Below are 26,954 nucleotides of genomic sequence, written 5' to 3'. Positions count from 1 at the left end.
AAAAGTTTTCCTTAAAAAAAAAAAAAAAAAGGAGGGAGAGAGGCCCCTGCAAACTGTTCAGCTGTTATCTTTGCCCTAGATTTTGAAAGATACTACTTAGTAAGGCAGAGCAGAGTGTTTAAGTCAGGTGACATTTTACACAAGATGGTGCTGGAGTTAAAGCAGAATTACCTTAAAATGATTGCCTGTCTAGTTCTGGCTAGTGACGAGTGACCTGATGAGGTTTAGAGCTGTGTTTCTGTTGCAGGAAATTCCTGCCAGCCCGTTCAGAGTTAAAGTGGACCCCTCGCACGATGCCAGCAAAGTGAAAGCTGAGGGACCTGGGCTGAACAAAACTGGTGAGAGCTGGGTTGAGCTGGTGTGGCCAGTGCTGGACTGTGAGGGGCTGTTGCAGGGAAGCCACTTGCCTGGCTGAGCATCACTTGCCTGGCTGAGCATCTCTGCGATGCCATCCTGGATACGGGGGGGGGGGGGCGGGGGGTGGGGGTGTGCCAGGTAGCTGGAAACAACTCTGTTCCCTGGGCATTTTCCTTGACTGGGCTTTGTAGGCACCGAATGCTTCTTGGGAAGAGTTTCTCTGTGTGAGCTCTGCATAAATTAGAATTAACATTTTTCTTCAGGTGTGGAAAATGGCAAGCCAACACATTTCACTGTGTTCACCAAGGGAGCTGGGAAGGCACCGCTGGATGTGCAGTTCAGCAGCCCAGCGCCCGGAGAGGCGGTGGCAGATCTCGATATCATTGACAACTACGACTATTCCCACACTGTTAGGTACACTCCAATACAGCAGGTAGGTCCTGTAGGAGTACAAGAGTGAATGGCTCGTGTTGCTGTAGTGCCATGACCTCCCTCCCTGGTGCCTGTGCACGGATAAATGAGCAGATGAGACTTGCCAGGGTGTCCTGTTCCCCAGGATCCCTAAAGCCTGCAGGACAATAGGGACTGGAAAGCAGTAATGCAGTTTTCTGGTGTGTAGTTACTAATAGCTTGTCACTGTTTTCTGGGAACAAGTGAGCTGTTGAAGCAGCAGCGCACAGCTCGTGGTCATTCCACAGCTCATCAGTCGAAGCAGGTGGTGAACCTTCACGGGGTCTGAAACGGAGGTGGCTCCTGCCCCAGCTGCTCTGGGCTGCCACGGTCCTGCAGAGCCAGGGCTGGGATGTGCTGCCGATCAGCAGGCTGCTGTAAGTGCAAACCAGAGCAGGGGCAAAACGCGCAGTGTTTGGTGATGGTGCAGCAGCTCCCCAGTAGGAAAGTGAATGGGTTGGTGCTGAGAAGGGAAGCTGGGCTGCAGATGAAACGCGTCAAAGTATTTGTGTTTGAGGTTTGCCCTTGGGTTGGAAAAAATTTCAGTCTAACTCGTTTTGATTCGCAGACAGAGGCTTCCTAGCAACGCCATTAAAGAGCTGAAAATGGAGCTGCTAATAAGTATTCTTCCTAGTGCTGTGCTTGCATGTTGGTAAAGGGCCATTAAACACCAGAATGCACGAATCTCATGTATTTCTGAGGATGTAGGTGTGGTAGTGCTGAGATGAAAGTGTTTTGCTGCTCTGGTTCTGCTGAACAAACACACGAGCTACTCGGTCATCTGCACCAGCTTCCTTGAATGTAGCTGTGTAAAAGTGGATTGATATGGAGGACTGCAGCATTATTTATCTGACAATGCTGGATTAGCATTCTTGGAAGCACCATAAAGCTAGCATTTGTTTTTGGATAAAGCAGTTGCATGATCTCAGGATGTGGCTGGCATGCCTGTTTGGAGAAGCTTTAGCTTGTTCAGTCAGGGTTGGTTATGCAGAAGGGAGCAAAGTCATCTGAACTTCATGCACACTCGTGTGTGAGCAGTATCAGATTGCTATGTTTCACGTGAAAAACAGCAACAAAACAAGCCAGGATGCACAAACCAGGTTTCCTACTTGGGTCTCCCATCTGGAGAACTACCTTGGGTCATGGAGGAGCTGTGGACTTAGAGGAGATGCTTGCAGGGAGCAGTGGCAGGAAAGCAATGGTTAAAAAGAGAAGACGAAAATAGACTGCACAGTAATTAAGTAGCCTTGATGTCCCTCCAGGCTGTGAGCATGTAGGTTGTTCCTGGACTCTGTCTTTCTCTGGTTCATAAGCAGTAGCTTTACGCGTGAGACTGGACTCTTCAGATCCGGGGGAGGATGGACTAGGTAGTTAAATTCCTGAGGGACTGCGTCAGCAGCAGAGGAGCCTTGGTTTAATGCTGTTTACGAAGCCTTATCTATCTTGTGGTGTTGCTACAGCTACCCGTGTGTGTGTTTTCTAAAAACAACCAAGAATAATCATGGAGGCTATTCACTAGCTTGCATGAAACATCCATGATTATTTCACTTGGGAGCTGAACCGGCCAAGAATGAAAAATAAGCAAATATAGTGACTATAGCTAAAATATGGACTGCGGTAGGAGAGAATAAAAGGAGCACACATCGTGGGCTGGAGCTTGCCATGGCTGTGTGGTATTCCAGCCAAAATACACAACAGCATTAATCTTTCTGACTTGTAGAGCTTAAACCCCTGGTATTTCAGATGCTGTAATAATACAGCCTCTTTGGAGGCTTGGGTTTGGCCTGGCCTTTCCATGTGGTGGAAAGGGGATACCTGGTCTGGAGCACTGGGACATTCATTCAGCTGTCGGGTCTGAGTGCTGGGAGGGTGGGAGCCAGCCAGAGCCAGAGGTTTTGCCAGGCAGCTTCAATACAGTCTAATTAAATGTTGGAAAGAACTGTTGTTTTTCTCTCTTCCTGTGTTAAATAAAAACTGTTTAATACTTTGAAGGGCTGCAGTGGGATGAGAGCTTGAGAGTCCATAAACGAGTAAGTTTGGCTGTGGTCAGCTGAAATGGATTAGTTGAAGTGGTTATGTACCGCTTGGATGCGAGTGTGTCTGTGTGAAGTGAGGAACTGATCTAACTTGTAAATTCTCCAACTAGGGTCCGATGAAGGTTTTGGTAACTTACGGTGGTGATCCTATCCCCAAAAGCCCTTTCACTGTGGGCGTCGCTGCTCCGTTGGACCTAAACAAAGTTAAAGTCAATGCACTCGAAAACAGTAAGTACCTCTGGGCTGGAAGCCCCGTCGCCTGCCTCTGAAGTCTTTCCTGAACCTGGGCGATAGCCAGCATGTCCTGCTGGAACACAAGTGGGCAAGACAATCTTGTTTTTAACTTGCTGCTGTTGGGGATCAACCAGCTCCAACTTTATAGCTTGACCAGTTTGACTTAGCTGGGTCTTTTGAGGACTGAATTTCAATTTAGATTTTTTATTATTCTTCTTCTTTTTGGCAAAGATTACATAGCAATGTGGACAAAACATGTGTTGAGGTGTAGACCATTGCGGTGAACGGGGCCGGACTCTTCACCGGGCTGGGTACCTGCTGATGAAATCTGGTTTCCCTGGGGCTAGGGGGCTGTTTGTGGAAATAGATACAACTGCTGCAGTGCAGGCTGTCATTCATACTCCTTGTTTTCTAAAAGTGGAAAAACTTAAGGCTGTGAAATGCTGTTGCTTTCCTGAAATGAGCCTCTGACACTGTCAGGCTAGGTCTTACAGGCTTGTTTAGCACTGAAGTTTTGTAGCTCAAATTAACCAAAGCACTTGTTTGGTTGGTTGGTTGGTTTGTTTGGATTGGCAGGTTTTTTTGCATGCAGAGGGATGCAGACTGAGCAGGGCTCTGCCAGCGCTTGCTCCCTCAGTGGTATGTGCATGAGAGAGTTCTTAGAGCATTGTCTGATGTTGAGTGCTTAAAATAATAATAAGGGGTTTGTCTTTTTCAGGAGTGGAAGTAGGAAAGGACCAGGAATTTGTAATTGACACCAAAGGAGCTGGTGGGCAGGGTAAACTGGATGTTAATATTTCCGGTCCTCTAAGGAAAGCTGTGCCATGTCTGGTGGAACCGGTTCTGGGTAAGGAGTGCAGCACTGCAAAGTACATCCCAAGGGAAGAAGGACTGTATGTGGTGGACGTCAGTTATGATGGCAACCCAGTCCCAGGGAGCCCCTATACTGTGGAGGCCATGCTGCCTCCAGACCCTTCCAAGGTGAGTGCTTTAGGGCTGTAACAGCAACCTGGGAACTGAATTGTGGGCCACTGCATGAGGCTTGGCTTGGTTTTGGCCAAACCAGACCCAGGAACTTCCTTACTCAGAGCGCAGAATCATTCCTTGCGTGGGCTCTGTGACTCATGGAAGTCGTTCCTGTAACACTATTTGAGAAAACATTGAACTAATTAAGAATACTGCAAGCATCCCGTGTGGTGTATTCTCTTCCAGGTAAAAGCTCATGGTCCAGGTCTCCGAGGGGGTCTTGTTGGAAAACCAGCCCAATTCACGATAGATACCAAAGGGGCAGGAACTGGAGGTTTGGGTTTGACGGTAGAAGGTCCATGTGAAGCTAAAATTGAATGCTCAGACAACGGTGATGGAACCTGCTCTGTCTCCTACCTACCTACAAGGCCTGGAGAGTATTTTGTAAACATCCTCTTTGAAGACGTTCACATTCCTGGTTCACCGTTTAAGGCAGACATTGAAATGCCATTTGATGCCTCTAAAGTCATTGCCACGGGCCCAGGTCTGGAACGTGGTAAAGTAGGTGAGGCAGGGCTGCTGAACGTTGACTGCACGGAGGCGGGTCCCGGGGACCTGCGGGTGGATGTGGTCTCGGATGCTGGTTCCAAAGCAGAGGTCCAGATCGATGACAACAAAGACGGGACCTATGTTGTAACGTATGTGCCGCGCTCGGCTGGCATGTACACGATCGTGATGAGATACGGAGGAGAGCAAGTGCCTAAATTTCCAGCTCGGCTCAAAGTGGAACCAGCTGTGGACACAAGCAGAATTAAAGTGTTTGGGCCAGGAGTGGAAGGGGAAGGTAAGAACAACTGTTGGTATCAGAGTTTGTAAGACTTGCGGTCCTTTATCTTGCACAGAGTATTCTGAGCATTAAAAATTGTAGCAGCCTTGCATGTTCCCATCGTGACCCTTAGACGAGGGTGTTTCGTTATGTTCCCAAATGAGTTGTTTATTGTGCTGGTTCACAAAATGTTCTGTCATTGGAAATAAATGTAGTTCTTGAAGTGACTCTTCAAAATGTATCCTGCAGATGTCTTCCGAGAAGCTACAACCGAGTTCAGTGTGGATGCTCGACCTCTAACGAAGGATGGTGGTGACCACATCAGGACACAGATTGTGAACTCATCCGGCTCCCCCACGGACTGTCTCATCCAAGACAATGCTGATGGAACGTATTTGGTAGAGTACACGCCGTTTGAAAAAGGTAACCTCTGGTTTGTTGGGTTTTTAACTTGGGAAAACCAAGAGCAGGCAGCTCTTCTGACACTTTTATTTGGCAAACTGCTGAGGTCTGCCGGTAACTTGTTGGCATCTTAGCAAGGTTTTTGCCAGTAGAGGAGCTAATTCTGCAGGAACTAGCTCTATTTTAACTTGGAAGAATTGACTTTCACAGTAACTTGGCTTCAGAAGAACAGTGTGTAGATGGCATCTTGGTTGCGAAACACCAGTGAAGTCTTGTGAAATTTAGGAGGCAGCTCTTACCCGTATACTGACATTTAAGTCTGTAGCATCTTGTAGAAGTGATGTTAATTGATGAGAATATTTAGGGAATTCAGGACACGTTTTCTTCCTCTTTAACAGGTCCACACACAGTCAGTGTAACGTATGACGGCGTACCTGTGCCAAACAGTCCCTTCAGAGTGAATGTGACAGAGGGCTGCCACCCATCACATGTGAAGGCACAAGGAGCTGGACTCAAAGAAGCTTTCACAAATCAGCCAAACGCCTTTTCAGTTGTCACCAGGTAACCAGGCCTGTTTGATCCTTAAGGAATAGCCGAGGGAGAAAGGAGTGTATTGGGCTGTGCGATGCAGGATGCTAAATCCAGTACAAATATTTATGAAAAGGCCAGACTGTGTCCTCCTGATTGCTGTGTGCTGCCTCATCGTGTACTGAGCACTTTGCTCGCAGAGATTAGGGGTTGATAGTGGTTGAGGATGAAAGGCTATGGAAATGCAAGTGAGGTTATGCTGAACAGCTTTGCGTGCCAGAGCGTGCTGAAGGCTGGACATTACAAGTCAGATTACTGCGTTTCCAATAAGGATGGAAATACAGCCAGAGCATGTGGAGACTACGAAGCTGCTGTTAGAAGCAGGTGATTCTAACAATGTGCATTTCTGTCTTGCAGAGGAGCAGGAATTGGTGGCCTTGGAATAACTGTTGAAGGACCTTCAGAGTCTAAAATTAGCTGTAAAGATAACAAGGATGGGAGCTGCAGTGCTGAGTATGTTCCTTACGTTCCAGGAGACTACGATGTTAACATCACCTACGGGGGCAAGCATATTCCTGGTAAGAGCTCTTGCTCAGTGGCCCTCATGAGGGAAGGTGCTGAGCTGAGGACTCAGTACCTTGGCTGCATCTCACTTGTGCTGCAGGATGGGTGCTGGGGTTTGGTTTTCTATTTTTCCTGGGCATTCAGGCAGGAACAGCGGTGGTGTTTGTTCCTCACACCCGGTAGGGAAGCGCAGAGCCCTTGGTGCTGTGGTGCGGTAGTTTTGAGGAAGGGCTGCGGTCTCGTCACACTTCTGAAATGGCCTCAGTGGGGATGTGGAGGACTGTCGCAGCACTCTCCAAACTATCAAGCTGTTAACAAGGTCTTTTACTATCTCATACCAACATACTCTTCATGCCAGTCCCTCTGCTGCCTTCTCCTCACCTCATCCAGGGCCTGCTCCCTCTTCACTTGCTTTTCCTCTCTCCTCTTCTTCCTTGGCTGCTCTCTCCATTGGCTCTCAACCACTTAACAGAACCAGTCACAGCTGCACCTTATCTACATCAGCCAACCCACAGTTGTATATTATCAATGCTAGTTAATCCAGCTTCGTTTCTCTACAGAGGAGCCTCACAAGTGGCCTGCGTGGCACTTTGTTTGCACATCTGTTTTCTTTCATGCATTTTTTCCTGAGGTGTGAGAAGCGGTTGGATCACAACTGAATTGTTGAGTAGACAGTGAAAATGGAGAAGCACCGTCATTACGCTTCTGGCTTTTGCAGAAGCAGAGGAGTAAGGTGGAGGCTGTTGTTCCTGCCCAAGGTTGAGGGATAGTAATAAAAAAGCCCAAGGAAAAGTGGGGACAAAGATCTTTGATTTCCCGTAGCTGTTAACTCTGTGGTGTTGAACACTTGCTGTGTTAACTTCCAGGCAGTCCTTTCAAGGTTCCTGTGAAGGATGTTGTGGATCCCAGCAAGGTGAAGATAGCAGGACCAGGTCTGGGAACAGCTGTTCGAGCCAAGATCCCACAGTCCTTCACTGTAGACACCAGCAAGGCAGGAGTAGCACCCCTTGAAGTGGTGGTGGCAGGACCCAGAGGTAAGAACTGAAGTACTCCATCCAGCTGTGCCCCTGTCTCTGTGTTTGGGTGGTACTCCATCCAGCTGTGCCCCTGTCTCTGTGTTTGGGTGGGTGATGTGGTCCTGGCCCTGCTTGTGAAGGTGGTGATACCACTTGAACAAACATTTCCCTCTGTTGCTGTTCATCTGGCACGTGCATCTTGGCAGTTGACCCATGTGTCCTACTGTGAAAGGACGAGAACTGTGTCCTAGGTAGGGCTGCTTTGGGCAGTGTCTTTGGCTTTATCCTAATCTTCAGGGCTGGGAGAAGTGACGTTGAGTAACTGTCACTGCTGAACAGCGGTGGCTTAGATTTAGACATCAAAAAGTAGATCCAGAGTCTCACATGTGAGTGATGACTTGAGAAACCTGTGTCACTGGGTTGCAGAGTCTCTGAAACTTGGTGGAACCGCTCAGTGGTCCCCAGAGGGGCAGCAAGGCCATCAAGCTTTAGCATTGATGATGTTGGCATTAACCTAGGAAGCTGTATCTTGCTGGCACGGTACCTCAGCAGCAATTACCTTTTGGCTGCAAGTCTCACCTTGCTAGGAGGTGAGAGCTGCTTCCCCACTCAAGCATCAGGCCATGCTGATGCGGGTGCCCCTCAGGTAACCGTTCTTTAATTTTAGCGGATGAGGCGTATTCCCAGGGATGGCGCTCCCCATTGAAAATGATTTCGGATTTCTTTAAAGGTGATCGAGAGGGTGACACTCAGACAGGTTTGGACTCTCAACTAACTGCTGGCAATTTTGGCTCTTGGAAATCCAATTGGCAACAGCAAGAATCATCTGGAGGAGGGAGTGGGAACCAGTGGTGTTGCTTTTAAGCTTTGCATGGCAGCTATACATTTCTTCTGTGCTTACTTTACTGCTAATCCTTCCTGTGTTTTAAAGCCAACTTGTAATTGTAGGCTGCTTTGTGTGTTGATCTGAACCGATACGTCATGTAATCTGCTGTAGATTCAGCTTAATGCAAATTGAAATAATTGATCCTGCTTTCTTAGGAGTTTGGCAGCTTGCAGGGCTCTCCTGCCTAGGCAGTGAGCCTGCCTTTCCAAACTGCGATCTGTGAATCACAAATTCCTGATTGTGAAAGATACGGTTGGTGAATGCTACACACCAACTGGCTTTAGGGCTCAATTCTGTGCAGCGAATCCCAGTAACAGTATGTAATCTTGTAAATGACAGTTCAGGCAATTATCACCATTACTCACTTTCTTTCTCTAAAGATCTTCAGTGTACTTTGAGCAATTGCTTTTGACCTGGACTGTACAGAAAGGCAGATTTTTTCTCCAGTATTTTCATGGCAGTTTTTGTTTACAGCAAGAAGATGGGAGCGCAGAGAGTGGTGGATAACAAATCTGTCTCAAGTCAGTGGCTCTTGAATACAAAATAAGGGAAACTGATCACTGATCCATGCCCATTGCCTTCATTAAAAAAAAAAAGAAATTGAAATTTAGCTTGCTGCAAATGATAAATGGGCGGTGCATCTTGGAGCTTTGTGCAGCAAATGGCTGGTGAGGAATTGTGTTTTAATAGCACAGCTGAGAAAATAATTTGTTGGTTTTTTTAGGAGTTGTGGGGCCTGTTAATGTAGTAGACAACGGAGATGGCACCCACACGGCGGTGTACACCCCTATGCAGGAGGGACCCTATATGATCTCTGTCAAATATGCTGGTGAAGAGATTCCTCGCAGGTGAGTTGGTGGAGATAAACTTAAATGAACTGAAGATTTAAGGACCTAATTGTGCCCTCCCAGCACACGAGCACTGTTTAAGGGTAGCTGTGGTCCTCTCTACGTAAGCAGTGCAGCTCCTTGTGCGACTGCAGGGTTCTGCGGTAGTTTGAGGCTGCTGCACCTACAGCAGAGAGGCTATAGGGGAGGTGTCCCCCCACCCCAGCATGTACTGTGGTGACTCAGCCGTTGGCCTAGGAGGAGGGGGCAATAACGGGTTTCCCTTTTAAGTCCCTTCAAGGTGAAGGTGCTTCCTACGTATGATGCCAGTAAAGTGACAGCAAGTGGACCAGGTCTCAGTTCCTACGGCATACCAGCCAGCCTGCCTGTGGAGTTTGCTGTGGATGCTAAGGATGCTGGGCAGGGAATTCTGGCTGTACAGATCACTGTAAGTAACTACAAAACCAAGCAGGAGTAGAAACTCATTGTTCTAGATGGGCATGAGTGGCTCCCGTTGGAAGCATCCACAGCTGTACCCTGACATCCTCCGTGCCCTGGAGACTGGGCTACTGGCTGGACCTTAAGCTCTGGTACAGGAAAGTCTTGCACTCTGCATTTGTAAAGCTCTTGAGGCTGTTCTTATGAGACTTCTGTCTTTGTCATCACCCCATGGTATATTTGGCTCTTGGTTAACCTTCCACTCTGCAGATGCTCAAAATGAGATAAATAGTTGCTTGTCAGATAACGCAAGTGCTGGAATTTGAAGTGGAGACAGTCTTCTAGCAGCGTAGTTCAGCAAGGCCATGAGATAACATCCACACTGAGTATTACATGATGTTAAATCAACAAACAAGTCTCCCTCAAGGTTGCCAGAAATCTTAAGCTGCTTATGGGAGGTACTACAGGAATGTTTTTATTTGACTTTGTTATTGCTCTTCTAAATTTCTGGTGCCTGGACTCTGTGGCCTCAGCAAAAAGGTCTTTGGTTCGTGGGCCATAAAGCACATTTCTCAGCAATGGCATGCCTAGGTCATGGCATGGCTGGTTGTACTTGCCCTTCTGCATTCTTGCTCCCATGCTGTCCCACTGTCTGCTCAGGTGCAGCAAAGCAGTCGCCTTTATTCTGGCATGCAAGTGTGGTCTTAAAGGATCCAAAATGCTTATCAGAGCTCCCAGCCTGGCTGTGGCTTTGGAAATCAAGTTCCACAAGTCCTGCGTGGTGGGAGTGCGTAGGTGATCCTCCTCACGGCGTTTGTTTGCCTCTCGTTCTGAGCTGTTGAACGTCAAACACTTCACAAGCCTTCCTGAAAGAAGTAAGCTCTTTTGTGCCGTACCTAAAATCTGAAGTCCTTTGCAGCTTATCCTGTACCCCAGGCCACGTTAAGCCATAAAATACAGAATGGGGTCAACGTGGGGTTCCCTGTGCACCGGCCTGGAAGGCTTTCCAAAATGCTTCATGCTTTGTAGCTGATGAGTTACTCTGAAAGCTGAGGCTGGGAGCAGCGCTGTCGGAAGCATTATACACAGTATTGATCTTGGCTGTGGATACGAAAGCTTGATGCTGAAGCTCAGATCTGTATTATTTATGCACCTCTTTAGTTCTTGCACTTAGTGTAGAAATGGTAGTTGAAGGGACTACGCAGACCTGCTTTTAACCTTGCAGTGCATCAGGAGCAGGGTGCCTTATCCAGGAGGGTGATGGCAGACTCCAGTAGTGCTTCCCCCTGACCTCAAACCATTCAGGGAGCAGCTGCCCCAAGGGTACCCAGTGCTTTGTCAGGGCAGAGCTGCACATCTCGCTCCCTGTCTGTGCCTCAGGAACTGGGGAAGTGTTCTTCATTTCTAGCAGCGATAAGACAATGAAGCCTAAAGCTTCTTAAAATAAATAGGAAGTTCATTAAAATGGCTTGCTGCATCTTATAAACATTCTTGTATCAAACAGAGAGTAGTTACTGATACCAGTGCTTGTTTTATAATGGTCTGATACCTTTTTGCCCCTGATAGTCTGTTCCTGGTACTAGTCCTTGAGTGAAATATGTTTAACCCTCAGAAATGCTGCAGTTCCGTGTCTGTCTGAGACTCTCTAAATATGGTTGTGAACAGGTTTGCCGTCCTGCTGAAGGAGTTATTCATAACTAACTCCACAGTGCCTAAATATTCTGGTTTGCATTCCTCAGGACCAAGAGGGCAAACCCAAGAGAGTGGACATTCATGACAACAAGGATGGCACTTACACAGTCACCTATGTCCCTGACAAAACGGGCCGCTATACGATTGGTGTGAAGTATGGTGGAGATGATATCCCATCCTCTCCCTATCGGATCCGGGCATCTCCAACTGGCGATGCCAGCAAGTGTTTGGCCACAGGTGAGTGTTGGCTCTTCTCTGTTGCTGTTGTTTGTACTTGGTGTACAGCTGCCTTCTGAGCATGGTACAGTTGATGTAATGGATGTAGCTGATGCTAGAAACTTGTGTTAAGTAAGAGGGGTTTTCCTAAAGATGAAGAAGCATCCACCCTGTGGGTGAGCAAGAATCTCTTGCAGGCTCTAGCAAAATCTTTCAAACTGCTTGGGTTGTTACAAACAGCCAGATGCAACTGAAGTCTCATGCTTATTTTGGCTTAGATAAATCCTGCTGAGAGCTGCAGTGAGGTTGATTTAAAAATAACACATCTGTGCACGTTCGCTGCATCACGCTCCTTGCATTGCGAGTGTTGCCAGAAGCTTTTCACTCTGAGCAAGAACAGAATGAATTCTGAGGATGTAAATAGCTGGCTATGTGCTTCTGCACTGCCAGTGCCTGTTCAGGCTGGGTGTTATTAGTGGAGGTTTCTGCTGCTTTTCTCTCTGGTCAAGGTTGGCCAGGGTCTGAACAGACTTTTAGAAGGCGTGGGTGGAAGGAGGGAACCTAAAGATAAGATGTTAGTGGAACTCAAAAAAAAATAATCATTGCCTCAAAAATCAGTCCCTTGGTGTAGGGGAGGGAATCCATGTTTGTTGCTGTAGGAGCACGCTTACAGCTTCAACCCTTACTGGTTCTCCAGCTGGGTGGTCATCATGTGGCTTTGGGCTGGCCGCTGCGGCACGCTGCCACCTCCCATCTGGCTGGGGTCTGTGGCAGGGAGCAGAAGTGGCAGGAGCTACTTAGAAGAATGCCACTGGGTGTTAAATCCCCTCATTTTAAAATAAATGAATTAGGCAAGACCAAATTGAACAGGGAAACTCAATCTGTGGTTGCAGATCTGTGAGAGCGTCTGGGCATTTTGCTGACCTGCACCATGCGGTTAGAGCATACCCGGTGCCTGTCTGGCAGCTGGCTGCTTTCAAGCCTGCTTAAACAGAAACGGCACAATGGAAAACACAGAGCGGCAGGTATCCCCTTTGCTTCAGAGTTTGTTTAAAAGAGGCCTTAATGGTTGAATCTGATACTCTTCAAAGTAACTGGGGTCGCTGACTATTCAAAATAACTGTGATGGTCACTACTCTCAAATGCCAGCTTAAATTTCCCCTTTCCAAGAAGTGCCTCTGACTCTCCGCTGTAGAGCTGGAATACGGTCGCCATAGGAGTAGATGCTGGAATATGGTCAAAAGTACAAAAATGGCAGATTCGTTGCCATTTGAAAAGGAGCCATTTACCTGGTAACAAGTGCCGGTCAAAAGCAGGAGTATTAAATGTGTACTGCAAGTAATACTCCGTGGTTCTCATTTAAACACAGCGTTCTTCAGGCTGGATCCAATTGCTCCAATTTGGGCATTGTTTCATGACTTTCTTTTTTTGGGATGTGTGGCAGAACAGTGGAAAATCGTCTGTGGGTAATGTAGGAGGAAACATGGCCATGGCTGCTCCTGCACCCTTTATAGCTGCCTACACAGGGAGATTGATGTTAAAGCAGTGACAGCCGAGTCCCTGGCCAGGGCAGAAGATAGTGCTTTTGGCTCTGAATAAAGGAGTAGGGCTGTAGGAGTATGGGTTAAGGCATTGCTTTCTTCAAACGTAGTTTTTTTTCCCCGCTGTGTTCTCATCCAGCCCCTCTGATTGCAGAGGAGAAGGAAGGCTGGTGCCCAGCTCTTGCAGGCGGCTGTGCTGACCAACACTGGGAACGTCCCCTGTTGTACATCTGCTCCCAAACCCACGCCTGTGGGTCCCTGGGACTGCCATTCTGATGCTGTGCTTCCCAGGCGCCTAGTGGGCGGCCTGCCTGGGAAAACCATCCTCTGAACGCTTTCTGTAATGAAAATTGCCTTGTAGGTCCTGGAATTGCACCCACTGTGAGGACTGGTGAGGAGGTCGGGTTTGTGGTAGACGCCAAATCAGCAGGGAAGGGAAAAGTGACGTGCACTGTCCTGACGCCAGATGGGACAGAAGCTGAAGCAGATGTTGTTGAAAATGAGGACGGGACTTACGATATCTTCTACACTGCCGCCAAACCAGGAACCTATGTGATTTATGTCCGCTTTGGTGGGGTGGACATTCCCAACAGTCCTTTCACTGTCATGGTAAGCCAGCTCTGCTCTGAAAATACCTCCCACTCGGATTCCTGCTGCCACGTTTTATTTAGTGATAGGTTAACTCTGTGTGTAAGTGTGTGTTTAGGCATTTATTAGACTAGCAGGAGCTAATGAATCCTTGTTACTTGCAGAGTTTATTTTGAGCAGGCAACACAATTAAGTGAAGAAGGGTAGAAGCCGTCAGAGGATGAAGACTTGACTTCTCTGAGCCAAATTCATTTTTTCATTTCCTGACACGTAGTTCTCTTTCTAAATGATGGAAGAGTGGTTGTAATTGGGCTGCAACTAATTACTTCAGCCGATGTCAGATACAGTGCTCTGGCTTGTCCGTGTCTCACTCCTTAGAATGTTGACCCTGAAATAAGGAACGGTCTGCTGACAGATCCCAGGGAAGCAGGCCGTTAGCTCACACTTAAAAATGATTTGCAAGCGCTAGTTAAACTGTTATAGCCAAATCCCTCTCCTTCTAATTATGTTCTTTCCAGCGTGCAGTACTTCAGCGTGTTTAGGTGTAAAAAGCAAACAGAACCCCAGGCTCCCTGAGGAGCAGGCCAGGTGCCTTTCGGGGCTCACAGAAGCCCTTCATGTGAAGAACAGCTCCCCATGTTTGCAAAACAAGTCTTGGTCTTGTAACCTCAGCCGAGGTGGCCCCTGGCAGGTCTCGGTCCATGAAACCGTGTGGCTGTACCTGAGCCTGGCCGGAGCCCACGGGTGAGTCCTCGGGGCTGGGCTCTTCCTACCTGCCACCCTGGCGGGTCGCTGCTGGTGTCTCTGAAGATTTTAATGAGAAAAATGACTCCCTTGGTTGCCGCTCAGAGCTTACTGCAGGAAATAACCTCTCGAGGTCAGGGAGCCAACATTCCCACTCCCTAGCTGACTGCCACCATGCATGTTTGACTTGGGTGTCTCAGCTGGGGACAGAAAGCAGTGCAACAGCGGTATTTCTGTTTTGCAATGGTTTTCTTAGCGGAGTCTTTCCGTGGATAAGTTTCCGGAAGGTTATTTTGTTAGGTTGGTTTGCAGTGGTGTAAAGGGGCCAGGGGAGCTGGGGTGGCTGAGCACAGTGGGACGGTGCGAGGGGGCGTCAGCCCCAGCCACTCCGGTTGGGTTAAGTGGGGGAGGTGGGATTTTGCAAGTCATCCTCTTGGCATGCCGGGTGGGAAGGGAGGCTGCGCCAGGGGAAAACACATTGGGTGTCTTGACAACGCTATCCCAGCTATGAATCAGAAGAATGGCTTTGCAGCTATGACTGCACGTGGGCTGGGTCGTTCACCCAAGTGCGTGAGCCGGGAGCAGCCTTCCCACGGCAGCAGGCTGCCCTGCCTCCCAGCTCGTACGCCGTGCTCTGCAGCGCTTGGGGGCTCGCATATTAGGTTTAAACCTTTCCCTTCCCTCCCTGCCCCAGACCCACAAACCAGCACCTCTGAAATTCAATTCCACCAGTGTTCAGGCACTGCTTTTCAGCTTCCCTCCCAAGCTCCCAACAACAGCACGTACCAGCTTTGTCCCTTTGCGGTGCAGCTGGTGGCTTTCCCCAGTGCCCAGCACCTGCGCATATGGGCAGTTTCCCAGTTCCCCTGGCTGGATCCAGGTTCTTGTGATGGTGAGAGGACTGGGAGGGCTGCATGGTGGGAGGAAGGTGTTGAGGAGCTGGAAGGAGCTGAGCATTCTGTACTGTGAAAGGTGGGAATGCCTCTGTGCCAGAATAACACCTAACCGGCCTTTACCCCTGCCCAGGCTGTAGATGCAGATGATGCTGCCGTGCGGTCGCAGGAGCCAGTGGGCGCCTCCCCCCCAGGATTCCGCCCTTGGGTACACACTTTTTACATATTTCAGCTGTTTTCCCCCCGTCTGTATTCTATTTCAGATGACAGCCTGCTTCTTGGGACTGCTTGAATTGCTCTGGTCATTGTGTTCATTCTTTCTGTTTGATCAATTGTTCTTGGGATCCAGACCTTGTTTTTTCTTTGCTGCTTGAAGAGAGTCTGCAAATAAACTCTCATTTAAACATGAAGAGGATCATTACACCTACAGCTTCTACTTCTGCAATGTCTACTGTTGGCAAAAGCAACCTGAGTGCATTGCTTTGTGTTCCCAGTAAAACAGCACAGTGTCTTTAGTCCAGAGTCGCATTGTGAAATGTGTTTCTTTTGTCCATTTTGTGTTGCAATCACTCTACCCCATTCAAAAATCACTTTCTCTTCCAGGCCTTAAGCAACTAAATCCTTTCAGATGGAGCCACTCTGGGTCTTGCGTGCGCTACATTGTCTTCCATCCCTTTGTGTTCCATTTTGATCTCTTTAACTTTTTTCCAGCATGTCTTCCATTCGCACCGTGTTTGATTCACTCTGCTGCGCGGTGTGGTGGTGTTGTGAAGGAAAGCTTGGCCGGACGCTGCTCTGGTTGAGCTCAGTCCTGTGGCTGGCTGTGATAATCACTGCACACTTCCTTCTGCTTGTGCTCACAGTGGAGTTGCTCAGTGCTCATTTGGGTCTGCCATCCGGTTTGAAGTGACCCATCCTTTTGCTTCCTTTAGGTTGCGGAAGAAGCTTATGTCCCAGTTGGAGACATGAACGGCATGGGATTCAGGCCCTTTGATATGGTTATCCCTTTTGCCGTAAGGAAAGGAGAAATAACAGGTACCTGATGTATGCATAGCCTCTTGGGGAGGTTTTGCTTTTTGTTAGCATGTTTATCCATTTGCAGCTAACAGTCTGGGTGGTCTAGACCACAGCCTGCGGGGGGAGGATTTTATCCTGCCAGCAACTTAGTTGTTTAATTTCACATCAAGTGGTGTACACTAAGGGTGAGTAGGATACGCCCTGCTAATGGTTTGAGTTAAATGAGGGTGTTCTTGGTGCTGCCATGGTCCTCAGGGCCACGCTATGAGCTCCTGCACTGTAGGACCTGTTGCTGCTTTTTTCCTTCTGGAGCAGCCACATGCACCCTTGATAAGCTCCGTTATTTACTTTGTGCAGATGCTGCAAAGCAGTCTAATCCTGCATTCATATCACAGACCTGCTTCAGGGCAAGTGAGCGCTTTTCCACGGGTCTGGCAGATGAGAGCATCACCCTGGCTGCGCTAAGCTCCTGCACACATGGGCTGTGTCCCCTCCTGCCTTCTAGCTCAGCAATCCCACCCCAAGCTCTGGTCTGTCCCTGTTGAAGAGACAGTCAATCTTTTTTTCAAAATTGCTGCAGGAGAGGGAGCAACAAGGCAGATCGGTGCCTTTCCTTGGGCTTGCTGTGGAAATTTCAGTGGCTGCAGCAAACAGCCCTGCCTGTGGAGTTTGTAAGGTCACAGAACTGTTTGCCAGATGTCTACCACTGCATTGTATTCATGTAGCTTAAGCAGAAAACATGTCTGGTTAGTGTTCCCATTAGTCTCCTATTTGTGCCTGTGGGTAAGGAATTTAACAATTTAAAATACTTGTTTAACATGGCTAGACAATTCTTTGTGGGTGGGAGAGGGGAAGCAAGCAGCTTCTCCTTCTGTAACTCCCATGGTGGCTTTTTGTAGGTGAAGTACACATGCCCTCTGGAAAGACGGATACGCCAGATATTGTGGATAACAAAGACGGCACAGTAACAGTGAGATACGCTCCTACTGAGGTCGGGCTGCATGAAATGCACATAAAATATATGGGAAAGCACATCCCAGGTGAGTCTGACAAAGCAGGCGAGACAAATCCGAGCGCAGTGTCCTGCTGGTACATCTGCTCCCTGGTGAGGTTTCTATAGCTTAGTTGTATATGCTGCAGTAAGACGTCTTACCGTTCAGAGGCAGTTCATCTGCAAGCAGTCCAGAGAGCAGCTAAAGCAAAGGACTGAGTGCTGGCACATGTGAGCTTCCAGTGTGGTTTAATAGTACCAGCCAGGCTTAAAATGGATTTTGGTTTTTGAAACTAGTTTTTGTGGCATTTTTATTATGAAGAAGAAACATGCCATTTTCTAACTACCGGTTTTTTTTCAAGTTCAAATTTACTGCCATGGTGCTCAGCAAAACTGGTGGTTACAGTGTACGTTTATCCTTAAAAAAACTGCACTGGCATAAAATCTCCAATCTGTGGGGAGGACTAAGTGGCTAAAACACTATAGCTACTCTTTCCATCTCATTGCAATAAAATAAAACACACATGCACACTATGCTGTAATCATTCTTTCTTCCTGGCTGCCTCTTAACAAACAGCAACCACTGCCTTTCATTCCCTCTTTCTTCTCTTGTCCTTACTTGCCAGCTCCCCAGCCGAAGCTGTGCCTCGTCTGGGGCTGCCCCACGGGCATGCCGGCTGCGTGGGGCTGGGGCGAAAAGGGGCAGCTCTGTAGAAGGATGTGTGGGCATGAGAGGACTGGGCTGCTGGTTCTGTTGGTGTACAGAAACACAGGATAACTTGGGCTAAAGTGGGGGTCTGTTGGAAGAAGGGTTCGCCGGAGTCAAGAAGACGCTCAATATGAGTTATGCATCTTGCTCAACTTTATTATAACACTACTTACATAGAACTGATACACGTGCATATTCGTAAAGCAGAAATATAATTGGTTAGTAGTCTCTAAACGCGCGCAGTTCTCACACCCCTAATGATCTTGACTAAAATAAGCATTCTATCCATGTAGCTAATTGTGTTGCTGTGCTTCAGCCTTGTAGTTTGTTCCTCCCTATATTCCCGTACCGCTCCCTATCTCTCTTGGCCCTGCACCTGCTTGCCCAGCAGCTGTATCTTGTTACAGCCACGGCCTGTTGGCACAACATAATTACTCGGTCTCAGGATTCAAGAATAGCTCAAGGCTACCTTTCTTGTTATCTTCAGCACAGCAACTTCAGCACAATTCTAATTGCAGGCCTATTCTAATAGCAGGCCTGGATTGTGCAGATCTTCAGAGATTCTAAGGCCGCGCTTCTGCAGCCATTCTTCTACAGGGAGCTTGATAGCGTGGTGCATGGTGCTGCCTCAGTGTCTTCAGCCCTTTGTATGAATATAGCACCTCCCGAAGTGCCAGACTGTCAGATGTGTCGGTTCAGTAAGACCACTGCACTGCGCCTCACAGAAAGATGATGTGCCATAATGTGTCCTTCTTGAAGGCTGTCATGAATCAAACTTGCTACTCTCTCAGCTGCAAAATCTAGCTTTGTACTTAAGAGCTATCTGTGCCTTTTTTTGGAACCATTATTGGCTGTTGGTGACTGTACTTCTTGTTTTTGTGCACCAGCTTAGCTAATCTGAGGCTGGCAAATTTGTTTTTGGATACCCTTCAAATTTGCTGGTTCAGGTTCATTGAGCCAGACAATGTGCTGTGCTAGTTCCTAATTCTGAGCTACCAAAATTCAGGATCTGTGCTTGAACTGAAAGCCTGCTTCTGAGTCATGTTCCGATTTAACATGCTAAAAATAGACTTGTAATGAATAAGACCCTTTACAACATCATTGAAGCTTATCTCTGGCAATTTGAGTAACACATACTTTGTCACGACGATGTGGAACAAATTGTGGAGAAGTGTCTTTTGAAGGCAAAAGGGGAGGCTTATTCATTTGGTGTTTTGTTGGGGGGTCTTTGTTTTTTTTAAATTGCATTTCAGTGACATAAAGATTCTTCATATATCAAGTAGTGAGAATGGCATTGAAGAACATGGGTATCAGTAAGCATAAGATCCCATCGGGCCACAGCAGCTTCATGTTTGTTTTATTCTTGTAGTCCAGGCCACTCAAAAGTGCTCCTTTTGGTTTTTCCCTTTAGAGAGCCCTCTGCAGTTCTATGTGAATTATCCAAACAGCGGCAGTGTGTCTGCTTACGGGCCTGGCCTCGTTTATGGGGTTGCCAATAAACTAGCCACTTTCACCATTATCACTGAAGATGCAGGAGAGGGTAAGTCTGTTCTTTAAAACCCATCCTACCCTAAACTAGGAACTTCTTGGAAGTGTAATGCACGTCAGCGTTGATTTGCATTCATCTGTCCACCTGTGAATCTCTGGTGTGATACAAATGACTTGTGCAAATACCAGGCTGTAACTTGCAGTAAAAACTGTTTTATTACCTCTGCCCGAGAGCAGTAGATGTACCCTGTGGTACAGGGTGCAAATGATTCATTTCATTAGAAATAAACTGAGAGCAGCTTAGATGTCATGGGTGATGACTGGATGTGGAATCACTGTTAGATAAATCTCACAGACTGAACAGAGTTGTGGTCTTAGTGGATTGGCCTGAGCTCCTTTTGCTGCTGTCCTTAGAAAACATGCATCTGAGCTGCATTTCCAGTACCAAGTACTGGATCTTCCTCTTTGGACCAAGCCTTTGGACTTGGCGTGCAGGAAGATTTACAGAAGTGCTGTTCTCCTTGTTTCCTAGGTGGGCTGAACTTGGCTATTGAAGGACCTTCAAAAGCAGAGATCAGCTGCATTGATAACAAAGATGGGACGTGCACAGTCACGTACCTGCCTACTCTACCTGGGAATTACAGCATCCTGGTCAAGTACAATGACAAGCACATCCCAGGCAGTCCGTTCACGGCCAAGATCACAGGTATAAAGTTTAGACTTCTGAAAGCACTTCATAATGAAAATTAATCTCTGATAGCATGGGGGACCTGGTTTGTGGCAGGAATGTGAAGTCCTCTGACTTGTTCTGCAGCTAACCTTGTAATATTTTCTGACTTGTTTCTCTTTATATATTCAGATGATAACAGAAGACGGTCCCAGGTTAAGCTTGGTTCTGCTGCTGACTTTTTGTTGGACATCAGTGAGACTGATCTCAGTCTTCTAACAGCCAGCGTTAAAGCCCCATCAGGTCGTGATGAGCCTTGTCTTCTGAAGAGGCTACCCAACAACCACATTGGTAAGCTCTGACAGTCTTGATCTGAGAGAGTAGTATAGTAGCCCCTACTCCAGTTTGCTTTGCTATGTAAAAAACCTGATTTCTTTGCTTCTTCTCAGAAGATTGTTGTCAAACTAAGCAGTTGGTATTGTTTGGTACAGTTGGCCAAAGACGGAAGAGTATGAAGAATGACCTCTTGCGTTAGCTTGCATGTGACGTGCCACATTGTGATTGAAGTGCTTTTTTCAGCATATGTGAATGGCTTTGTGGCCCATTTGAGAGTAACACTTCAACATGTGTAAAGACAGTGCTCTTTCAGTATTTCATTTGGTGTGATTAAAGCATTTAAATCAAGTACGACAGGCATAAAAAGTGAGTAACTTCGTCACATTTCTGTGCTTTGTAGGCATCTCATTCATTCCACGAGAAGTGGGAGAACATCTGGTTAGCATCAAGAAGAACGGGAGCCATGTACCAAACAGCCCTGTAACAATCATGGTGGTCCAGTCTGAGATAGGAGATGCCAGACGAGCAAGAGTTTTTGGACGCGGCTTGGTAGAAGGACGAACCTTTGAAATGTGTGACTTCATTATAGACACAAGAGATGCAGGTTAGTTCCATAGCAATGGGACTATGAGATGCTGTGTGTTATGTATCATCTCTAAATGAGAGCCTTCCCTCCCTCCACGTGACCACCAGATCACGAGCCAAAAACCAACAGATGCAAATGGTGTATTAAGGATGCACAGTCATTATTGTCAGTTATTAACTACAGATAATGCTACAAGCTTCTAAGATGCTTTGCGTTGTTTTGGCTGATGTCTTTGTTACAGCCGGCAGGAACTGTCACTGAGACACTCATGAAGCTTTTCTTTCATTTGATGGTGCTGGTTCTAGTATCGTGTACAGCAAAAAGGAAACGAGCAAGAGACTTCCCTGTTGGTTTAATGTGGACCCTTGGCCACAGTCTTTGAAGCTAACTTTAATGTGGTCAGAGCATTTTAGGAGCTGTGAATGCATGCTGTGCCTTGAATATTTGACTGATTAGGACTACAAAAGTGTCATTAAGGCATCATGCAACTCCCGTGTGCCCATTAAGATACAAACCTACCGACTAGCTACTGCTACGGGTTTGGACTATTTTATGTCAAATTTAGAAGAGCACTATGGAAATCTGAGGCTAACTTAGCTGTGTTGTAGGTTATGCTGGAATCTCACTGGCAGTTGAAGGACCCAGCAAGGTAGATATCCAAACTGAAGACCTAGAAGACGGAACCTGCAAAGTGTCCTATTTCCCAACTGTACCTGGCGTGTACATTGTGTCCACTAAATTTGCAGATGAACATATTCCAGGTAAGCAGAAGTGTTGGGTGGCTTTTTGGTTAGTACAACAAAAGCCTTACCTAGGTGGCCAGCACAGTGGAGCTGTGGGTGGGCTGTGTGATCTGGATCGGACCGTAAGTCCCGAAGGTTCAAGGAGGGTCGTACCAGTGCCCTCCACAAGCAGCAAACATCCATAACTTTTCTGTTTGCATGGGTGTAATTCACCTGGACCTGACTGTTAGCTGGCTCTAAAACTTGCCCTGTGATCCACTACAAGCCAGAGAAGCTTCCCCTCCTTCCCTCGATGCAGTGTATAAGGAGCAGAGGAGGAGTAACTTGCTGTGGTACTTACAGGCAGCCCATTTACTGTGAAGATAAGTGGTGAAGGAAGAATTAAGGAGAGCATCACACGAACAAGGCGGGCTCCCTCTGTTGCAACAGTAGGAAGCATATGTGATCTGAACCTAAAAATTCCAGGTAAGCAACGTCCTTATCCTCATCACCATAACTTGCACTTGTATAGCGTGGGTGTACCTGAAGCAGTGGAAACAGGAATTTCAGTGTTGTTAAGACATCCTCATATTAAGATAGTTTAGGGAAGAAACACTGGTAGTGTGTTGTCTTCAAACTGTTAAAAATAAGCATGACCGTGATCAACATATGGAGAAACAAATACCAGGGGGGCCTTCATCTGTTCTGTGTACAGCAGGCTGGAGAACAGGCTGCACAGCTCGCCCTGTCTCCACGGTTTTGAGATGGTCGTGTTGGCTCTTAACTGTTTGTATGGCTGGCTGGCAAAGGTGAATCCCACAGGCCACTTCCTTCAGCTGCCTCCGTAGCACCTCGTAAGTGGTCACTGGCTAGGCTCGCTGCTCGCGTCCAGCTGAGCGTGCAGACCGGCACCCGCGTGCCTCTTCTGTCATTTGTACCGTGTGATAACTCCAGCTCAGGTCCTGCTTCCAAAAACAAAATACCAACCCTCTTTGTCACTCTCTAATCTGTGATTTTTTTTATTCTCTTCTTGTTAGAAATTGATTGTGGGGATATGACAGCCCAGGTAACTAGTCCCTCTGGGAGAAACTCTGACGCCGAAATCATGGAAGCTGACAAAAACACCTATTGTGTCCGCTTTGTGCCACAAGAAATGGGGGTCCACACTGTGGATGTCAAATACAGAGGGCAGCCGGTGCTGGGCAGCCCCTTCCAGTTCACCGTGGGGCCGCTGGGCGAGGGAGGAGCCCACAAAGTGAGAGCTGGTGGGCCAGGGCTGAAGCGTGGAGAGACGGGCATCCCAGGTGAGTCCTCCAGTGTCCACTGGGCACAGGTCTGCAGCCCAGTGCTTTGGGTTCTGGTGGCCTCTGCTCTGGGAGCTTGAGCAGAGCTTGGTGTAACGCTGTAGGGTCGCCCCAAGCCAGGGGTGGTCAGGGGAGAAACACAGAGAAATAATGTTGCTGTTGCAATCTCCATGCGGATGGAGAAGTCTGGAGACGGGCGTTTTGGAACCTGCTCTCGCAGGATGAGCTTGAGGTCATAAGGTGTGTTATACAGAGCTGATTAATTCAAGGCTAGTAGGAGCTTCTTGGAGAAACTGCTAAGCGTTATCAGCCAGGATGATGGGACAAGGTAGTGTTCTTCGTACACATAAGTATGGAATGCTGCATGGTCTGTTAGGAAGAAGCTGCCACGCAGCAGACTTAGGCTTGTGTGTGCTCTCGTGTGCTTCAACAGCTGAGTTCAGTATATGGACGCGGGAAGCTGGAGCTGGAGGCCTATCTATTGCTGTAGAAGGCCCAAGTAAAGCAGAAATCGCCTTTGAGGACCATAAAAATGGATCTTGTGGTGTATCATACATAGCACAAGAGCCAGGTATGTACTGACACCAATTGGTACCAAAATAACACCAGATGCTACTTCAAGATAAGCTAAGGGCACTCACTGCTGCTTTTCTCCCTGCAGGCAACTATGAGGTGTCCATAAAGTTCAATGACGAGCACATTCCTGAAAGCCCCTACCTGGTTCCAGTCATCGCCCCCTCCGATGATGCTCGCAGGCTCACTGTCACTAGCCTTCAGGTGAGACACAAGGAAACATCTCCACAACTTGCTACACAGACTGATTTCGTCCTTGTTCTCCAAGACCAAAATGGTTGTCCTTTTTCCTTAGTAATAGCCTTGCATCTTGCAGCCAGAGAGAGGTTTTTGGCCACTGGCCCGTGGTAACCTGGGCTGGTAGAGCTGGCCTGGTTCTGTCTTGCCAGAACTTGAAGGCAGAAGGCTCAGCTGAGTGTATTACAGGTGGTAAGGTTTGGGAATTAAGAATAAGAGGCTCTAGAAGGTAGCACTGAGGAGCTAAAACTTGCTTTCCACTCTGTTAGCTAGGGGAAGGTTAAGGAGAACTGAAAGATGGACGTGACTCACCAGTGATGGTGCTGGTGCCGAGTTACTCGGCTGGCACATGGACTGGAGAGCTGGGCTGGGGGCTGGGACGCTGCTGCAGCCTGGCTGGAGTGTTGGCATGGACAGATGGAGGGGCCCCGCCGTGAGGGGGTAACAAAACCACACAGTCACAGCTCAGATGATTCATGAACAGTAGCACATCCCAGAGTGATTCACAGTTTTGCGGTTGGTCTGGGCTCATCTCTCTGTTAACCTCACCATATCGTGTGTGTGTGTGTGTGTGTGTGGTTATGTACATTAGAATACAGGTAACGTTAAAGGCCTGACTTAAATCTCCAAAGCCAGAAACTTGGATGTGAGTGAGACTGAGAATCTGTGTCTAAAGATACTGTACCTCAGTCCTCATCGAGTGGTGATCAGCAATTAGTGCTTCAGTCGAGGCATTTTTTGGGGTATGTCCCAGCTGTGGTTCCGTGGCGTTTGCCTGGGCTGCAGGGCTCCTCCACCTTGCCTGCGTAAATCAGTCGTGACAGCCTGATCCAATAGTATCTCTTCTAACCAGGAGTTACAAGGGCGTTAATTAGTCGCTGTGGTATTGATGTTTCTCTTGTGTTTCATTTAAAGACTCTTTGACAGGAATACTCACTTCAATTAAGTCCTGGAGAGGCAGATAAAGCTGAGTATTCGGTAACGGAGCACGGTGCGCAGCATCAGCTTCCACAAAACCCGCATCAGGGACTTGCTTTATACGTTGTACCTCAGTTCTACTCAGTTGCATTTATTTCCCTCTTCAGGATTTATTTGAAAAAAAAAAATAATAATCAGGTAAAGTATGTTAAGCATAAAATATTACTGCCAGATAGTTGCATGGGCTGCTCTGGTTGAGACCCGTTGCGGCACGGATGCCGCTGCCTCGCCTTCCACCGATGGCCTGACAGCGCGGCAACATCTGGTTTCATGTTTTAAATTGCTTTCTCATGTTAAGAAGTCTTGTGGTGGCGTTCTAAATGCAGCCTCTTGTGGCAAATATAAACATGCATATTACTCTTTCAGACAACTGGATTATCAGAGGCTTTTCCCCTGAATGAATCTGGAATGAATGAAGGGGCTGAAAATGGAGCTATAGCTTAAACATCCTTTAAATCAAGTGCCTGAATACTGGGGGCTGACCTTGGTGATAACGGATGACTAGTCTTGTAAACCTGCCTCTGCCTGATTTGTCAGTCGTCTGGCTTCCAAAAACGGTCTGTTACCATGGGAAAAACCAGCCTAGTCAGCATGTGTGAGTCCTAAATCAGCCACCTCCTAAGTGGGAGAGAGCTTCTGACCGGGGAGTTAATGCAAGTCACAACTTTACGCCTTTTGTTGAAATCTGAAAAAAAAAAAATCAGTAATTGTGCTGAAGTGGGTATTTCCCTGCCACAAATCTCGCGCTGTCTGAAACAAGAAGTTTACATTTGCTAATCTGACTGTTGCATTCTCAGGAGTCTGGATTAAAAGTTAATCAGCCGGCATCCTTTGCTATAAGGCTGAACGGGGCAAAGGGCAAGATCGATGCTAAAGTCCACAGCCCCTCCGGAGCTGTAGAAGAGTGCCATGTGTCTGAGCTGGAGCCAGGTGAGCACGGCTTTACATTGGTCAAAACGAACCGGGTGACCTCCAAAACGTGCTTGCTGCCCCATAGTGAGGGAGGTTAATCCCTTTGGCTGGCGAGCAGCATGCCCAAGGAGCGTGCACCTTGCTTGGAGAAGACTTCTTGGTGTTGGGTTGTTGGGTCAGGGTTGTGTCCGTGTTTTTCCTAGAGAGCTCATGGAGTGACAGAGCCCTGACTTGTGTGAGCTACAGATATTTAAGTCTTGGCTTGTCAGTGAAGGTGCAGTGATACTAGTCATAAATAAAATATGATGTGGTTGTTGAATTTAGCCAGGGAAGAAGTTTATTTTTCAAAGCTATGCTACCATCTTCGACTAATAGTTCATTTTTACCTTGCAGTCACTCCTTCATACAAAATGTCAAGGAAGCTGAATATAAGCAAACACTACAGAAAGCTCAACACCTGTTTCAGCAATGAGCTTTTCTTTTTCACTTGAAGTCTGAATGAGTTACGGTCTGTACTATGGACAGACAGCAGCTGTCTGGCTAGGGAAGATCAGTCCCTCCTGTGGGTTAACACACGATCAAAAATGTTAAATATCAGCAGATTGCTAAATGACTTTATTAAAGGCGCAGTGTCTGTGGTGTCAGAGCAGCATGCTCAGCCTGCCGGTGAGATCTGGCTTGCTCTTCCCAGCTGCGTTCCTTCTTTGCACCGCTCCCTGGACCGCTGGCAGGCTGGGCTGTGATGAAGCTGTCATGCTGAGTGCACGTGTGAGGCACGTACCCTAAAACTCACCCTGCAGGCTACAGGACAGCTGAGATCAGGTCCTAGTAGACAAGGTGCAAATGCAACCTGTGACACCTCCTGTGATAAACGCAGCATTTTCCTACTTATATATGAGCTTAGTGTAGCTGAGTTTACCTAAGCTGGGACCAAAACACATCAAAGCGTTAGAGAAGCTTTGCTTGGGTCGCTAACTGGCCCTGTGCTGGGTTTAATTGCTGGTTTATTTGTTATCTCTGATATGTCAGAAAAGCCACTTCTCTCTTGCAGATAAGTATGCCGTTCGGTTCATCCCCCATGAAAACGGCATCCACTCGATTGATGTGAAGTTCAACGGAAACCACGTGGTGGGCAGCCCCTTCAAAGTGCGCGTGGGTGAGCCCGGGCAGGCGGGCAACCCCGCGCTCGTCACGGCGTATGGGTCCGGCCTGGAGAGCGGTACCACGGGT

The 26,954-nt window shown here is 47.6% G+C and overlaps 1 protein-coding gene across 4 annotated transcripts in view; it reads left to right on the top strand.

The window, feature by feature from the left end:
- Positions 1-26,954, top strand: part of FLNB (filamin B) — a 73,679-nt gene that overhangs the window by 40,389 nt on the left and 6,336 nt on the right. For 2 of the 4 annotated variants that reach the window (XM_055804156.1, XM_027794335.2), the window contains exons 17-43: positions 248-338; positions 621-790; positions 2,954-3,071; positions 3,796-4,058; positions 4,290-4,887; positions 5,119-5,292; positions 5,670-5,832; positions 6,217-6,377; positions 7,230-7,397; positions 8,990-9,113; positions 9,384-9,540; positions 11,270-11,459; positions 13,341-13,588; positions 15,338-15,412; positions 16,137-16,239; positions 17,121-17,261; positions 19,333-19,461; positions 19,942-20,115; positions 20,269-20,427; positions 20,813-21,016; positions 21,607-21,759; positions 22,084-22,206; positions 22,758-23,024; positions 23,458-23,595; positions 23,686-23,801; positions 25,610-25,742; positions 26,776-26,952. In XM_055804156.1, the coding sequence (XP_055660131.1) occupies positions 248-338; positions 621-790; positions 2,954-3,071; positions 3,796-4,058; positions 4,290-4,887; positions 5,119-5,292; positions 5,670-5,832; positions 6,217-6,377; positions 7,230-7,397; positions 8,990-9,113; positions 9,384-9,540; positions 11,270-11,459; positions 13,341-13,588; positions 15,338-15,412; positions 16,137-16,239; positions 17,121-17,261; positions 19,333-19,461; positions 19,942-20,115; positions 20,269-20,427; positions 20,813-21,016; positions 21,607-21,759; positions 22,084-22,206; positions 22,758-23,024; positions 23,458-23,595; positions 23,686-23,801; positions 25,610-25,742; positions 26,776-26,952 (4,717 nt within the window). Of the gene's footprint in view, positions 1-247; positions 339-620; positions 791-2,953; positions 3,072-3,795; positions 4,059-4,289; positions 4,888-5,118; positions 5,293-5,669; positions 5,833-6,216; positions 6,378-7,229; positions 7,398-8,046; positions 8,137-8,989; positions 9,114-9,383; positions 9,541-11,269; positions 11,460-13,340; positions 13,589-15,337; positions 15,413-16,136; positions 16,240-17,120; positions 17,262-19,332; positions 19,462-19,941; positions 20,116-20,268; positions 20,428-20,812; positions 21,017-21,606; positions 21,760-22,083; positions 22,207-22,757; positions 23,025-23,457; positions 23,596-23,685; positions 23,802-25,609; positions 25,743-26,775; positions 26,953-26,954 lie in introns of all 4 variants that reach the window. The other 2 variants (XM_027794324.2, XM_027794346.2) reach the window with 2 other exon arrangements.

This window comes from Falco peregrinus, chromosome 5 (assembly GCF_023634155.1).
Source record: "Falco peregrinus isolate bFalPer1 chromosome 5, bFalPer1.pri, whole genome shotgun sequence".
Lineage (NCBI taxonomy): Eukaryota > Metazoa > Chordata > Aves > Falconiformes > Falconidae > Falco > Falco peregrinus.
This window is presented reverse-complemented; position numbering and strand designations above follow the sequence as displayed.